Source organism: Terrapene carolina, unplaced genomic scaffold, assembly GCF_002925995.2.
Source record: "Terrapene carolina triunguis isolate 2854851 unplaced genomic scaffold, T_m_triunguis-2.0 Scaffold180, whole genome shotgun sequence".
NCBI classification, from domain to species: Eukaryota; Metazoa; Chordata; order Testudines; family Emydidae; genus Terrapene; species Terrapene triunguis.
In genome coordinates this window covers 8,493,111-8,507,648 of record NW_020664531.1, presented here as the reverse complement: position 1 = coordinate 8,507,648, position 14,538 = coordinate 8,493,111, and the positions used below count along the sequence as shown (strand labels likewise).

The window sequence follows — 14,538 nt, the reverse complement described above, 5'->3', positions numbered from 1 at the left end:
TTGAGTTAGAAGCCAGGAGATCTTCTCTTCCACTGAATGCCCTTAGCAGGCTCCACACTTCCCACCCCTCCTTTACAAGAGGCAAATACCATATCTCCTCATCTTGCAAATGGAGTAAATAAGGACCAGAGAGGTGGCCCAAGATTGGATGAAGTCGATGGCAGAGTTTGGGAGTAAAATACAGGTCTCAGATGACAGTGCAGAATCTCATCTACTAAGCCACAGTGCCTCTCTGGAAAAAAAAAAAAAGTACCTATCTATCTTAAGGTTTTAGACTGTCGTCCACCATCATAGTATATGAGCACCTTCCATGTAAAAAACAGGAATAGCAAAATCTCTAATGGATTTCATGGAATCTCTGGCACATCTCTCTTTTTGGTGTCAAAACTCTGCTTGGGTTAGGGTTTTTTGGGGGAGGGGGAAAGCTGGAGAATTAGTAGAGGTTTGGCCATAAATGGGGTGTTTGAATTGTATCACTTATGATGGAAAGGTTTTCTAAAGAGGAAGGCCTTGGAACATTTCCTAAAGAATAAGATCTAGGTGTTTGGGTAAGCTTTTAGGAAGGTGGTGCTATTCCTATATGCCCACCTTTGTCATGCATCTTTATATCCACAGATTAAAATGTGCATGTAAGTGTAAATCATCATTAGCTACATTTTTCAGAGAAAACTATGGATAAGAAGCATGTCCTAGTTGGGATAGCATGTTGTTTCTTTTCAAGCAACATTATACAAACCCATCTGTGTATCCCATCAGCGTGGTCCATGGAATTCTGTTCTGGCTGCCAGGATTTGTGGAACATTTGCATTAGATTTTCAGCATAGAATAAAGACATACGCAACCTGCTATTAGCCCATTATGTTAAACAAAAATGATAATACCCTCACTCCAGGGAGGACAGTTGTTTACAAGGTTAGAAGACATTAAAGAGTTTATAATATGATTAAGTAACTGCTAGTGAAAGGGACAGCAAAGCCTCTAGTACCAGCACATCTAAAATGAGCTATAAAGTATTGTTCTATCATATAAATTTATGACCAAAATGGATGCTTCTTTTAAGTAAGGCCCTATGAAATTAAATTTATTATTGTAGATTTTCGGATTTATTATTTTCTGATTGCGTTTGTTTCCATTTAAAAAAAAAGTTATTTCTTTGTAATTTTTAATCAAAACTTTTTGATACATTGACAACAATTAAGTAGCCTTCCTATAAATGCACAAAAATGTTCAGAATTGGATTGCAATAGGAAAAAATGATTTTACCAAAAAAAATCCTACAATTGCAACAAATATATAGTGAAAGTAACACATTCTAAATCACTTTTAAAAGCAGCACTCGGTAATATGACCAAACTGACATTATTGAACAGTAACATAAGAAGTCCGCAGAAGAGCCTCTTACAGTATCGATTTAACTGAATTAATATTTGAATAATTAAAATATATAAAAATAATGCACTAAACATAAAATAGTTCATCGTTAGCATTCATTGTTGCCTTTTAAATTAAACTGGTACTTTCAAGCTTCCTACATTCTGAAGGAATGCTTCAATTAATTTCAAATGTGATTAAATAATTTCAAACTATCAAATCAATAGTTTATTGCTGAGTAGCAATACAAAGTGACAAACTTCAATGTCATTATTTTTGCCATATCTGGCAGACATCTCCATTGTGATACATTATGGTTAGCCCGTTAGTGTTTTCCTCAGAAACTGATTCCCTCTTGCCAACAAGTAGATTTTAATATTTACTAAAGCTCCTCTCTCTGGCTACAGAGCTGACAGGGAAGAAGACGTAAGGTAGGGCAACCTCTGCTACTTTAGGCTCTCGTCCCTTCATAACACATATATATGCATTCTCCTTTTGTGGGTCTTTGAGAAGGGGGACACTGATACCACATAAAGGAGCATGAAGAAGTTATTTCAAATGAAACTGTACTCGCTTGGGCACTGAATACTTTTATTGACACAGCGCCCCATGGGAATTTCAACTTCTCCCTTAATGTGATGCCAATGTCCCAGAGGAGCACATCAGCTCCTGACATGAAAATGACACCGCAAGGAACTGAGTTCTCAGAAGCTGCTCTTAAATCCCGGACGCAAGCCCTTCTCCCTAGCCCTTGCACTCCCTCGTGGCCCTAGCCCCCTGCACTCCCTCCCCACGCCCTCTGCACCTCCTCCCCACACCTCCTGCGTTCCTAGCCCCCTGCACACGCCCCACCCCACCCCGCTGGTCTCTTATCTCCAGTGGCTGCACATGGCTTAGCCCTGCTGCCCGCCTGCTGCTGCAGTCCTAGTGCTGGGGAGAGCCTGGATTCCGTGTTATTGTTTTGATTCCGCGATTCCATCCATATTCTTGTTAACGCAGATTTCATAGGGCCCTATTTTAAACTCTCCAAATTTTAATCAGAAAATTTGGGTGGAAACAAACAACTCTGTGACAAACAAAGACAATGGGAGAAATAAATATGAGCATTTCTTTTCATGGGAAAGGAAAAGTCTAAATACACAATTTGTAATGAAATTGCCCCACAAACAGTGTTGGGGTTTGAGGAATAGGGACACCTGACATAGATTCACTGGCAGCAGTTATTCAAAGCCTTCCCTAATTGAAATATAAAAGGAATAGAGAGCATTGTCCGCATATACCCTGCCTGCTGCCAGTTTTGAATTTCTGCATGTATTGTAACTACTCCTTCCAACATCTGCAGTTTAGGGTTGTAGGAAAAACTGCATGAATTTCTTAAATGTACATCTACTGAAAGATGAATAGAGGAAGAAGGTGGATAAATATGAAGTAACAAAAAAATCTCTTCTTGATAGAAACAGTTGCTCACTTTTGGGTACTTGAGATGTAGAAATAGTCCCTTGCTTTTTCTTCTCGCCAACTTGCAGAAGGAGGATCACTTGATTTCTAGAGAGAACATAATATGAGAGAGAGCATATGGCAGGATGCCCAAATTAGTTTTGGGAAACTCATGAACACTCATAAAATTCTGAACTTTTTTTAAAGATGAGCTGAGCAGGATTTGTGGTCTCTTTCTGTAGACATTTATTAATATCAAAATGTGAAACAAGTAGTTTCACATTCTTCATAAATGATCTCACTTGCACCACACAAGGCTATGCAAAATGCCTCTTTATTTGGCTCTGCTTCCTGTGTGTTTTATTGATATTTCTGATTCAATGTTCTCACTCAGCTCATCTCTTTAATCATCTGAAATGTATGTACCAGCTGACTCCACTTCTAACGTTCTTTAGGAATGGCAGTGCAAACTTACCTTTCTCAGCCCCTGAGACATGCCTATTATAGTGTATGTTGGTTGCTACCAGAAAAAATTATGTTCTTGGGCCCCAATCCAACAAAGTACTTAAGCATGTGTGTAACTAAAAGCATGTGATTAGTCTCATTGATTTCAAATAAGATCAGGGCCTTGATGTGGAAGGATGAAAGACCACTAGACTTTTCACTATAGAATTGTACTGTTGGAAGTTAACTGTTTGATGCGAAAGACTAAAGGGGAAGTAACTGATATAAACAGGGTATGCTTATTTTAATTTCAATTGTATCACATGATGTAAATTCTGGAAATCTGCATCAGCTCTGTGTGTGGTGTGGGCGTATAAGTATATATGCCTTCTGTATATTATAATTATTTAGCTTATAGCAGCACTTAGAAACCTCAGTCAAGGATCAGGGCTGCATGTAGTTGATGAAATCATCTCACCAGTATGAATCTTACTTTTAAGCATTCATTCATGGTTTGTGATAAAAAAGAAGATTTAAAAAAAATCAGGGCCAGTGGTCAATATTACAAAGTGAGTATGTCAACAGGATACTATGCTTATTTCACTGTAATTAGACTAGGAAAAGAATATAGAATCCTAGATTATACCACTGCATGGTAAGTGTTGGCAAAAGTTGATTTTGAACATTGACCACTATAGCTCTGAAGACTAGAAGTTTGCAGATTTAAAAGTTTGTTCTGTCATCCAGGCTTGTATAATCATTGAAACAAACAGTACCAGACACACTACCTTAAGTTTTGGGTCCACATGAAATGCAAAGCTATGAATTTGAAAAGAATCTCTTTGTTTAGATGAAGCAGGAGTAACTTTCATTGGACTTGTCCAACCTGAAAGAAAAGACTTGGTATTGTGCTATTCATTCTACAGCTCTACTTAATTTCTTTAACAGAAATTAAACAAATGAAATGAGATAGTTTGTACATTACCATAAAGATTATAATACAGTACATCGATATATATTTACCCATTCCTGACTCTTTAGAGAGAGTTACTTACAGGCTTTCAGCAAAATAAATTCAAGTAAAATGCAGCTGAAAGAAACAATAATTAGCATTTCATCTGCTGTGATTTGGCCCTACTTAACAAAATGCAATGTATCATCAATGAAAATGAAGCTATCTTATATAACATATACAGGAAAACTATCCAAATCAGCAATTATGGTAAAACTTCACTAGGAAGTTATCTATATAGTGAGCTACTGCACAGCAAGCCAGGGTATGAATCTACAACACTCCAGCATGCTGCACAGCAACATCCCATGTGGATCTCACTATAGCACAGTGAAAGTCATCCCCATTTGCCTCAGTGTGTTGTGAATTTCAAAGGCTAGTTGGGACCAGTAAATTCAACACACTCATGTAGGAACCTTGCTCTGAATAGTTTTATTCCTGTAATGCTGTAATTAATTGGTACATGTATGCATACTACTGCCCTCTACTGCAGAGAAGCAGTCCTGCTTATATACACATAGGCACTGTCTCTGGTTATGCTAAAACATTGTTCCTTCAGCTCTTTGGTTAAAGAACGTAGATTTGGTGCCAAAGGCTGTGAGCACTGTTCCTCATGCTGTATATATAAAGTAAATATGACAGCTGTGCTGCCTGCATGTCTTATACAGAAGACACAGATAATTCTAATGTTACATTTGCTTTACTAATTGAACTAGGGTGACCAGACAGCAAATGTGAAAAATGGGGACAGGGGGTAATAGGAGCCTATATAAGAAAAGACCCCAAAATCAGGACTGTCCCCATAAAATTGAGACATCTGGTCACCCTAAATTGAACACACATTTTCAGAGATCTCTGCTGTATGTTATAATTTGCTATTTTCACATCTGGTTTTTGCTGTTAGGATAATTAATCTTCTAACAGTTTTCTCTCTCTCTCTTTCTAGTTTCTGTGGAGAGATTCAGCATACTTGGAGTAATTCTGGTCCAGAGCTCAAGTGTCTGGAGGTCCCAATGTCCCTCCTGGTCTTGCTCATCCCACAGGATTGAAGATGGCACAGTCTGGCCTCTCTGGACCACGTTGGGAACTCAATAGCTTGGTTGCATGACACTTTTATTTACCAAGAACTTAATGATCCTATCAGAGCTGGTTTGTTTTTTGAAGTTGGCCTTCACTCATCACATCACAAGGATCAATGATGTCTATAATACATTTTGTGTCCATTTTATTTGTATGATGTTTTCTGAGCCTGAACCTCTTTAGGGTGCATTTGGTCACAGTTTCAAAATTTTCTGCACAACTACAAGAACTAAACAATTGGTTGGTTTTTTTGTTATTTTTTTAAGTGAAAGTTGTGGTTCTTATGTAATCACATAAAACCAGGAGCTAAGGCTTTATGAAAAACACCTAATATTGCAAGAGTCACAAAAAGTTACAAGAGTTGGCAACAGTGCGATCCTCTTGTGAAAGTGATGCACTGTACCGGACAGCCACCGAAGTCAATGGAAGTGTTGGTATTGATGTCAAAGGGAGCAGGATCAGACCCTAACAGCAGGTAATGCAGTTCACGTGCCCCCTTGTTGAAGTGATTGAAGCCCTAGAGGTAAATCATTTAATCAAGCATAAATGTTTTTTTTTTAAATCTCTGTGTAAACTGTACTGTACTGCTTTATATAACTGAAAATAAATATACCCTGTGGCCGTTCTCCTCCTTTCTCTACTCCTATCCAACAAATTGAAGCTACAGATCAGCCACTGAAAAATGATTTCAGAGAAACATAAAAATGAAAAATGGTAGTGTAAATTGTAAAGACTTTCATGATAGGAGAAGCAACAGGGAAGGACTGGGGCTGCTGAAGACGCAAAGAATTTCTCTGTTACTTGGTACCAGTGAAAAACTATCACACAATGAAATATGTAACTGTAAATCATAATAATCAAATCCCTTGAGGAAATACAATTGGTTTTACTAATAGCGCAAGGGATTACTTTGGATTTTTATGTGGTACTTTCTTGATGAGCTACTTACAGGATTAACAGGAAGCACACTATTACACATTTCAATGCATGCTTGATAATTATTTAAGAACATATGTTGCTAAGAACATTTTATTTTGGTTAGTACCAGCTGGCATTTTTCACACTGCTCTACAGCCAAAATGCTTCTGAAATAAATGTAGTCACACTTTACTAATTCTGGGTCACTGAGAATGAAAATGATGCTTAAAATTGTTGATTGGCTCTAGTTTTCAAGATATGCTATTGGGTCAGTATATACGACCCTTGACTTGGGAATGGCGGAGGATAAGTGAGTTATAAAGGGAAGGGATCTCAATTTAAACCAGAAATGACTAAAATACATCTATGACTGGGTTTGGACAGTACTTGCTTTTTAGGCAAAACAATGAATGATGCAATCTGAAGCTGGTATTGCATCATACATGATATGAATTGCATCATGTTATTCCTAGAAGTCATGGATGATGCAATCATAACGAAGCTTACATCACTCTGCTGAACAAATTGCCCTATATCAGCTCTAGAAATCATACAGTGTCGTGCTCTCTTATTTGTCAGTGTTTGATTTTGCAAAGGGACACATTTCTGTTTAGCCAAAGTGAGCAGAGATGCCTCGTACTTGTGTGAACAGTGCGGATAACTTCTGCTATGTTTGTGGTGAAGTGACTTTTGCATCACAAAAGCGCAGTATAACCACTATGGTTAAGAAAGCCTATCACCTTTATTTTGGCTGCAAAATTGGAGATCAGGACAAGAGGTGGATCCCACACATATGCTGCAACACTTGTGCAACAAATCTTCGCCAGTGGTTGAACAGGAAAAGGAAATCTATGCCTTTTGCAGTGCCAATGATTTGGAGAGAGCCAACAGATCATACCAGCAATTGTTACTTCTGCATGGTGCCTCCAGTTGGGAAAGGTGTGTCAAAGAAGAAAAAGTGGACTGTGCATTATCCAAACATTTCATCAGCTATACGCCCAGTACCCCACGGAGAAGGACTGCCGGTTCCTGATGCACCAGAATCATTCTCACTTGAGTCAGACGAGGAAGAGGAAGAGGATGAAACTTCTGGTCCTGAACCATCAATGTCACAGGACCCACATTTTCTCCCATCCTCCTCCTCTGAACCACACCTCATAACACAAGGTGAACTGAATGAACTTGTCAGGGATTTGGAACTACCCAAGAGTAAGGCAGAGCTGTTGGGCTCCAGACTACAGCAGTGGAATCTCCTGGCAGGTGATGTTAGGGTTTCCATGTTCCGTGACCGTCAAAATGATCTTGTCCCATTCTTCTTCATGGAAGGTGATCTTGTAGCCTGCAACAACATCGATGGTGTGATGGCAGCCCTCAACATCGTTCACGATCCAGATGAGTGGAGACTGTTCATTGATTCATCGAAGACGAGTCTTAAAGCTGTTTTACTGCATAATGGCAATGTTTTGCCATCAATTCCAGTTGGTCATGCAGTCCATATGAAGGAAACCTAGGACAACATGAAACAACTTTTGAGGTGCATAAACTATGACCAACATCAGTGGCAGCTTTGTGGCGATTTGAAGGTTGTTGCTCTCTTGCTTGGTCTGAAGACTGGATACACAAAGTACTGCTGTTTTCTCTGCAAATGGGATAGTCGTGCAAGAGATTCCCACTACATCAAGAAAGATTGGCCACTCCGACAGTCATTGGAGCCTGGGAGGAAAAGTGTTCAGCATCCACCACTTGTTGAATCAAGGAAGATTTTGTTACCACCCTTCCACATCAAGCTGGGTGTGATGAAGAACTTTGTCAAGGCCATTGACAAAACACAAGCAGCTTTCAAGTACCTCCGTGGAAAATTTCCAAGGTTAAGTGAAGCGAAGATAAAGGAAGGTGTCTTTGTTGGTCCTCAGATTCGTGAACTTCTTCGAGATGATGCATTTGACCATGCACTGCATGGCAAGGAAAAGACGGCATGGAAAGCCTTCCAGTTATTGGCAATAAATTTTCTCGGAAACAACAAGGCAGACAACTACAGGTCGTTGGTGGAAAACCTCCTCAAGGCATACAAAAGCCTTGGTTGCAACATGTCACTAAAGATACATTTTTTGCACTCTCATCTAGATTTTTTTCCACCGAACTGCGGAGCAGTGAGCGACGAGCACAGCGAGCGATTTCACCAGGCCATTGCAACAATGGAGAAACGCTATCAGGACAAATGGAGCCCATCAATGCTTGCAGACTATTGCTGGACAGTGACAAGAGATGCTCCATTTAATGAATACAAGAGACAAGCCAAGAAGCGCTGAGTAGACACTGAATAGGACTAAACTATGTACATAATAGTTTTTTGCCTTTTGTTTCATAATACATTTTATTTATATAACCCTTTTGCTGATTTTTAAAGTGTTACATAAACAGGACAGGTGAAATATTATCATGTAAAGCAACCATAAACACATGAAAAGACCTAGGTTTACAATTTATGATTAAAACTCTACTATCTACACAATATACATAGACATAAAATGTAAAAACTTAAATATCTTAGAAACAGTAGCCAATCAGTTGTTTTAATTGTCATATTTGAATTCAGCACATCAAAATACATAATAAATAGCACATTTTATCTCTGAAGCAGACGACTTCTCAAAAATTGTAGACCAGTGTTATTGGTTAACTCTTTTTATACTGCAGTACAAGGTAATGATTGTGAACTATGTAAACTATGGTAATTTGGGTGAGTGATTGGCCAGGCTTGATCTTTTAAAAAAAAGTTTTCATTTTATGTTTTTGGGCTCTCTGAACATTGACACACTATGTAGGCTTCCAGATCACCGCAGAACTGTATCGTGTTCGTGGGGATGGTGGGACAGAAAGAGAGCCCCCGAGATAGCCCAGCAGAAGAGTCTGTCCTAAGTGTGTGGTTGGAAAGATTGACAATGTTGTTAGATGAGTTGAGGGTACCACTGTTGTAGCCCCCTGTGGCAGGTAGGAGTTTAGATAGCTTACTGTCCTTTTTCCTCTGTAGAGAAGTGAAGTGTGCATTGTAAATGGCTTGTCTCATTTTTGTAAAGTCCAGCCACGTGGAAGTTTGTGTGGAAGGTTGGTATTGTATGAGAGTCTCCAGTTCTGAGAGGTCATTCTTGATCTTCTCCTGTCTGCTGTACAGGATGCTGATCAGGTGGTTCCTCAGTTTCTTTGAGAGTGTGTGGCACAGTCTCTCACCATAGTCAGTGTAGTATGTTGATTGCAATGGATTTTTTACCTTCAGTCCATTTGGTATGATTTCCATCTGTTTGCATTTGGAGAGGAAGATGATGTCTGTCTGTATCTGTGCAAGTTTTTTGTTGAGGTTGATGGATTTCCACTCCATACGGCTAAATTCAGTGCCTTGCATGGTGTCAAGTATCAGGGGGTAGCCGTGTTAGTCTGTATCTACAAAAACAACAAGGAGTCTGGTGGCACCTTAAAGACTAACAGATTTATTTGGAGTGATGGTCACATAAACACCACCCTATACCGGAAACCTACTGACTGCTATACGTACCTACATGCCTCCAGCTTCCATCCAAGACACATCACACGATCCATTGTCTACAGCCAAGCCCTAAGATACAACCGAATTTGCTCCAACCCCTCAGACAGAGACAAACACCTACAAGATCTTTATCAAGCATTCGTAAAACTACAATACCCACCTGGGGAAGTGAGGAAACATATTGACAGAGCAAGACGGGTACCCAGAAATCACCTACTACAGGACAGGCCCAACAAGGACAATAACAGAACACCACTGGCCATCACATACAGCCCCCAGCTAAAACCTCTCCAGCGCATTATCCACGATCTATGACCTATCCTGGAAAATGATCCTTCACTCTCACAGACCTTGGGAGGCAGGCCAGTCCTCGCTTACAGACAACCCCCCAACCTGAAGCAAATACTCACCAGCAACTACACACCACACCACAGAAACACCAACCCATGAACCGATCCCTGTAGCAAACCTCATTGCCTACTCTGTCCCCATATCTACTCTGGCGACACCATCAGAGGACCCAACCACATCAGCCACACCATCAAGGGCTCATTCACCTGCACATCCACTAATGTTATATATGCCATCATGTGCCAGCAATGCCCCTCTGCCATGTACATTGGCTAAACCGGACAGTCCCTCCGCAAAAGAATAAATGGACACAAATCGGACATTAGGAATGGTAACATACATAAGCCAGTAAGTGAACACTTCAATCTCCCTGGTCATTCTATTACAGATTTAAAAGTCACTATCATTGAACAAAAAAACTTCAGAAACAGACTTCAAAGAGAAACAGCAGAACTAAAATTCATTTGCAAATTTAACACCATTAATCTGGGCTTGAATAGGGACTGGGAGTGGCTGGCTCATTACAGAAGCAGCTTTTCCTCTCCTGGAATTGACACCTCCTCATCCATTATTGGGAGTGGACTATATCCACCCTGATTGAATTGACCCTGTCAACACTGGTTCTCCACTTGCGAAGTAACTCCCTGCTCTCCATGTGTCAGTATATAATGCCTGCATCTGTAACTTTCACTCTATGCATCCGAAGAAGTGAGGTTTTTACCCACGAAAGCTTATGCCCACTTTCCACTAGGACAGTAATGATCAGCATATCATGAGTTTTCAGGTGATATCTTACAAGACATAGTTTGTACAAAATTTATCATAGTCTTGAAAAAGGGGTGAGCACAGGGATAGAGACTGTCATACAAAAACAGGCCAGAACAACAAGAAATGAAAAATGGTGTTCTTTGTGAGGATCCCTTGGCTGTAGAATGTCTTACTGCCAGAGATCAGCACAAACCCATGTCTGGCAATCTCCAGGTCATAATGCAAGATTCATCTTTTTCAGCAGGCATCCTCCAAATAGCCAAGCTGTGGAATGTCTCTGGGCCTAAATTTGTAACTTAACTCATCACTTGCTGAAATGACCATGGCTTGCTTGGTGGGTCTTTGGATTGTGAGGCTAAAATGAGGAATTTGCTTTTGCTATCCTGTTGAAACTTAGCAGGACCAGTTTATAATCCCACCACTTCTTAGGTCTTGGCTACACTTGTGAGTTACAGCACATTAAAGGAGCCCCGGGCGCACTAGCTCACTACCCGTCCACACTGGCAAGGCACGTAGAGTGCTCTGACTCCATGGCTAGAGCGCTCCTGGTACTCCACCTGGGCGAGTAGAATAACGTTTGATGCGACCCCGCTGGAGCGCCCCAGCATCAGTATGAACGAGGTGTTCCATTACTGTGCTCTGATCAGCCTCCGGAAACGTCCCATAATCCCCTTAAATCAAGTGGCCACTCTTGTCATTGCTTTGGATATGCCCTTTGAAAGCTCCGTTTAACAGCCCGCATGCTTATCTGCTCCGAGACAAAGCAACCATTACTGTGGAATGCTGTGTGTGAGAGAGAGGTGGGGAGTAGGGGGGAGGTCTGCTGCTGTCTGAACTTACAAGACAGCATGCTGACATGCTCTCAGCCCCCCAAAAACCCACTCTCCCCCCCCCCACATACACACAACACACTCCCTGTCACACTCCACCCACCCCACCCTCCATTTGAAAAGCACATCGCAGCCACTTGCATGCTGGGATAGCTACCACAATGCACTGCTCGCTGTGGCCGTTGCAAGAGCTGCTAATGTGGCCACGCCAGTGCGCTGTCAGCTGTCAGTGTGGACAGACTACAGCGCTTTCCCTACTGCGCTCCACGAAGGGTGGTTTAACTCAAAGCACTCTACATCTGCAAGTGTAGCCATGCCCTTATATGCCAACTACATTTGTATATTCCCAACTGCCACCCCAATACCACAGGTAAACTTCTAAATATAAAAACTAGGTTTGCAAACCTTTGTCCAACCTCCGTTAAAATACTGCTGCTGGAGCTCTCTGTGTTCTTGGGTCTTTGCTGTGTATACGGATTTCTTTCCTAAGATAGACTCTAAAGGGTGAATTCCTGGCCCCATTGATATTAATGGGAATTTGCTGGACTTCAACCAAGAAAAAACTTGGGCCCTACTGTGTGTCTGAAGAAAAGCCCGATGATCTGTGCCTGCATCACAGATCTATCCTCTATTTCAGGTCACTACTCTGACTGAGAACTGAACGATTGACTTGGCCACAGAGAGTTCTAGATTTATTCTCTACCCCTTCCAAATCATCTCCAGCTGCCAAAGTCTGCTGTCTGCCTGCTGAAGAGACTATAATCATAACAACTCCATGGAGTGCTGTCTCCCCAACCTTCTTTCACTTATCCATAGCTAGCAGCAGTCTAGCATTTAACAGGGGACCGCCCCGGCAAGGGGCTGAGTAGCCGGGGCAGGGTAGCCCCAGAGGGAGCGGAGCCCCAGAGAGCGGGACTCGGGCCCCGCAAGGCAGCGCCCTGTCCTCTATGGCCCCACTGCTTCTGCTGCTTCTGGCCACTCTGCTGCAGCCCCTGAGCGGCTCGGGCCACTTCGCCCAGCTCCGGCTGTGGTGCTGGGGGGCGGCCGCCCTGCGACACCTGCAGGCGGCTCCGTGTGTCCCGCGGGGCGACCCCCAGCCCGAGTGTCCCCCACTCGGAGCCTGCCTGGCCGAGCCACAAGGTGTGGGTGCTGCTCCCCCATGGCGTGAACCGCAGCAGCCCCAGGGCGCCCCCACGCATGACGCGCTGCTGTTGCCAGGACCGGCTCTAGGCTTTTGCCGCCTGAAGCAAAAAAAAAAAAGATGGCTGGAATGCCGCCCCTGAAAATGTGCCGCCCCAAGCACGTGCTTGGTTTGCTGGTGCCTAGAGCCGGCCCTGGAAAGAGTTGCTGTTGACTTTGACAGGAGTCATCTTTTTACTAGCTGAATGCTGTTTGAAAATTTGTTGTATAAAACACACTGATTTGAAAATAAATGGATAGGGTGTATTCTTGCTAAGGCATGATGACAGATCTAGAGGGTTGGATCCTCTCTATGATTACCAAGGGGATAGACGTGGAGCAGGTCCTAAATATGAATCACTTAACAATATCTGCCAGATAACATTAAAATGCCACAGAAGTGTACAGGGCGATTTCCTTACTCTCCAAAATAATCTGCTCTATCAGCTCACATTACAGTAGAGACTCATTTTAATTATTCTACTTTACCTCTTTCTTTACAGAAAATGAATTCTTTTAAACATCAATTATTTCCAAAGACCTCTGCTCGGTCAATGTATGTTACAATTTGCTATTTTGGCACCTGGCTGATGCTTGCAGCTAAATCAATTAATCATCCAACTGTTCTACTTCTTTCCAGTTGCTGGTTTCAGTGGAAGCATCCAGTGCAAACATATTCTGTTAAATTCATAGTTTGTAAGCTCTTTGGGGAGAAGACTCTCCTTATTTGTGTCTTGTACAGTACCATCCTTTTTTCGGCAATTAACAATTAATACATAATAATAATTTGCTTTACCTCCAAGTCTTGCCCTGATAGAAGCATCTGACACTGCCCTGGAGTTCCACCGTCTGTCCTGGCTCACCTCCTCCAACAGGACCACATGCCTTGTGTGTGTAGTCTGTGCAGTCTTTTCTGGGAGCGGGACTCGCTGGTGAGGTTTCACATCACTGTAATCCACCAGTGACTCAATGGTTCTGCCACAGCAGGGCTGCAAATCAGCATCAGCTCCTGGGCTCATGAATCCTGAGCAGGGATCAGCTAAAGGCACATTGTCCCGGTGTGGGAATAAAGGGTAATCTGGCCCCACAGGAGGGCTGTAAGGATTGAATTTAAGAAAAGAATTACTGTCTTTCTCTTGGAAGCTGGCAAAATCATGTTTGTCATCAGGACCTCTCACAAAAGGCATGTACATTTTCTTTAACAGACTTCGATACTCATGACGATCCATCTTGTGAAGTGGCTCAGCTGACCGACTGGAGCTTTTAAAGGCATTTACCTGCCTTTCAGCTCCCTGGGAAACCAGAGTCATTTTCTTTTATTGTTTTAGATGACAGTAAATTAAAAAGACTCTGCTCTCTTCTATTTCTTAGACTTTCTGAAATCCTGTCCAACAAACCACAGTAAAGCTAGAGATCATCATCCAAAAAATTACTGAACAGAAACCATAAAAGCCAAGACAGGAGTTCAAATGGTGAATTCTTCCCTGAAAAGCAGTGAGTGATCCAGCCAGAGAAAGAATGAAGCTGTCAAATGAGCAGAGAGTCTCTTGGTTGCTTGGCAACGGTGGAACACTAGGACACAATGAAACTTGTAATTGTGTATATCA

At 41.8% G+C, this 14,538-nt stretch overlaps 1 protein-coding gene across 1 annotated transcript in view; it reads right to left on the bottom strand.

Annotated features, from left to right (window-relative positions):
• The window catches only part of LOC113407014 (spermatogenesis-associated protein 48-like), a 41,775-nt gene extending 27,534 nt beyond the window's left edge, over positions 1–14,241 (bottom strand). Inside the window, exons 1-3 of the mRNA XM_026654072.1 lie at positions 13,728–14,241; positions 4,041–4,138; positions 2,840–2,916 (exon numbers count right to left, since the gene is read on the bottom strand). Coding sequence (XP_026509857.1) covers positions 2,840–2,916; positions 4,041–4,138; positions 13,728–14,241 — 689 coding nt within the window. The remainder of the gene's footprint in view (positions 1–2,839; positions 2,917–4,040; positions 4,139–13,727) is intronic.
• Between the last annotated feature and the right edge of the window lie 297 nt (positions 14,242–14,538).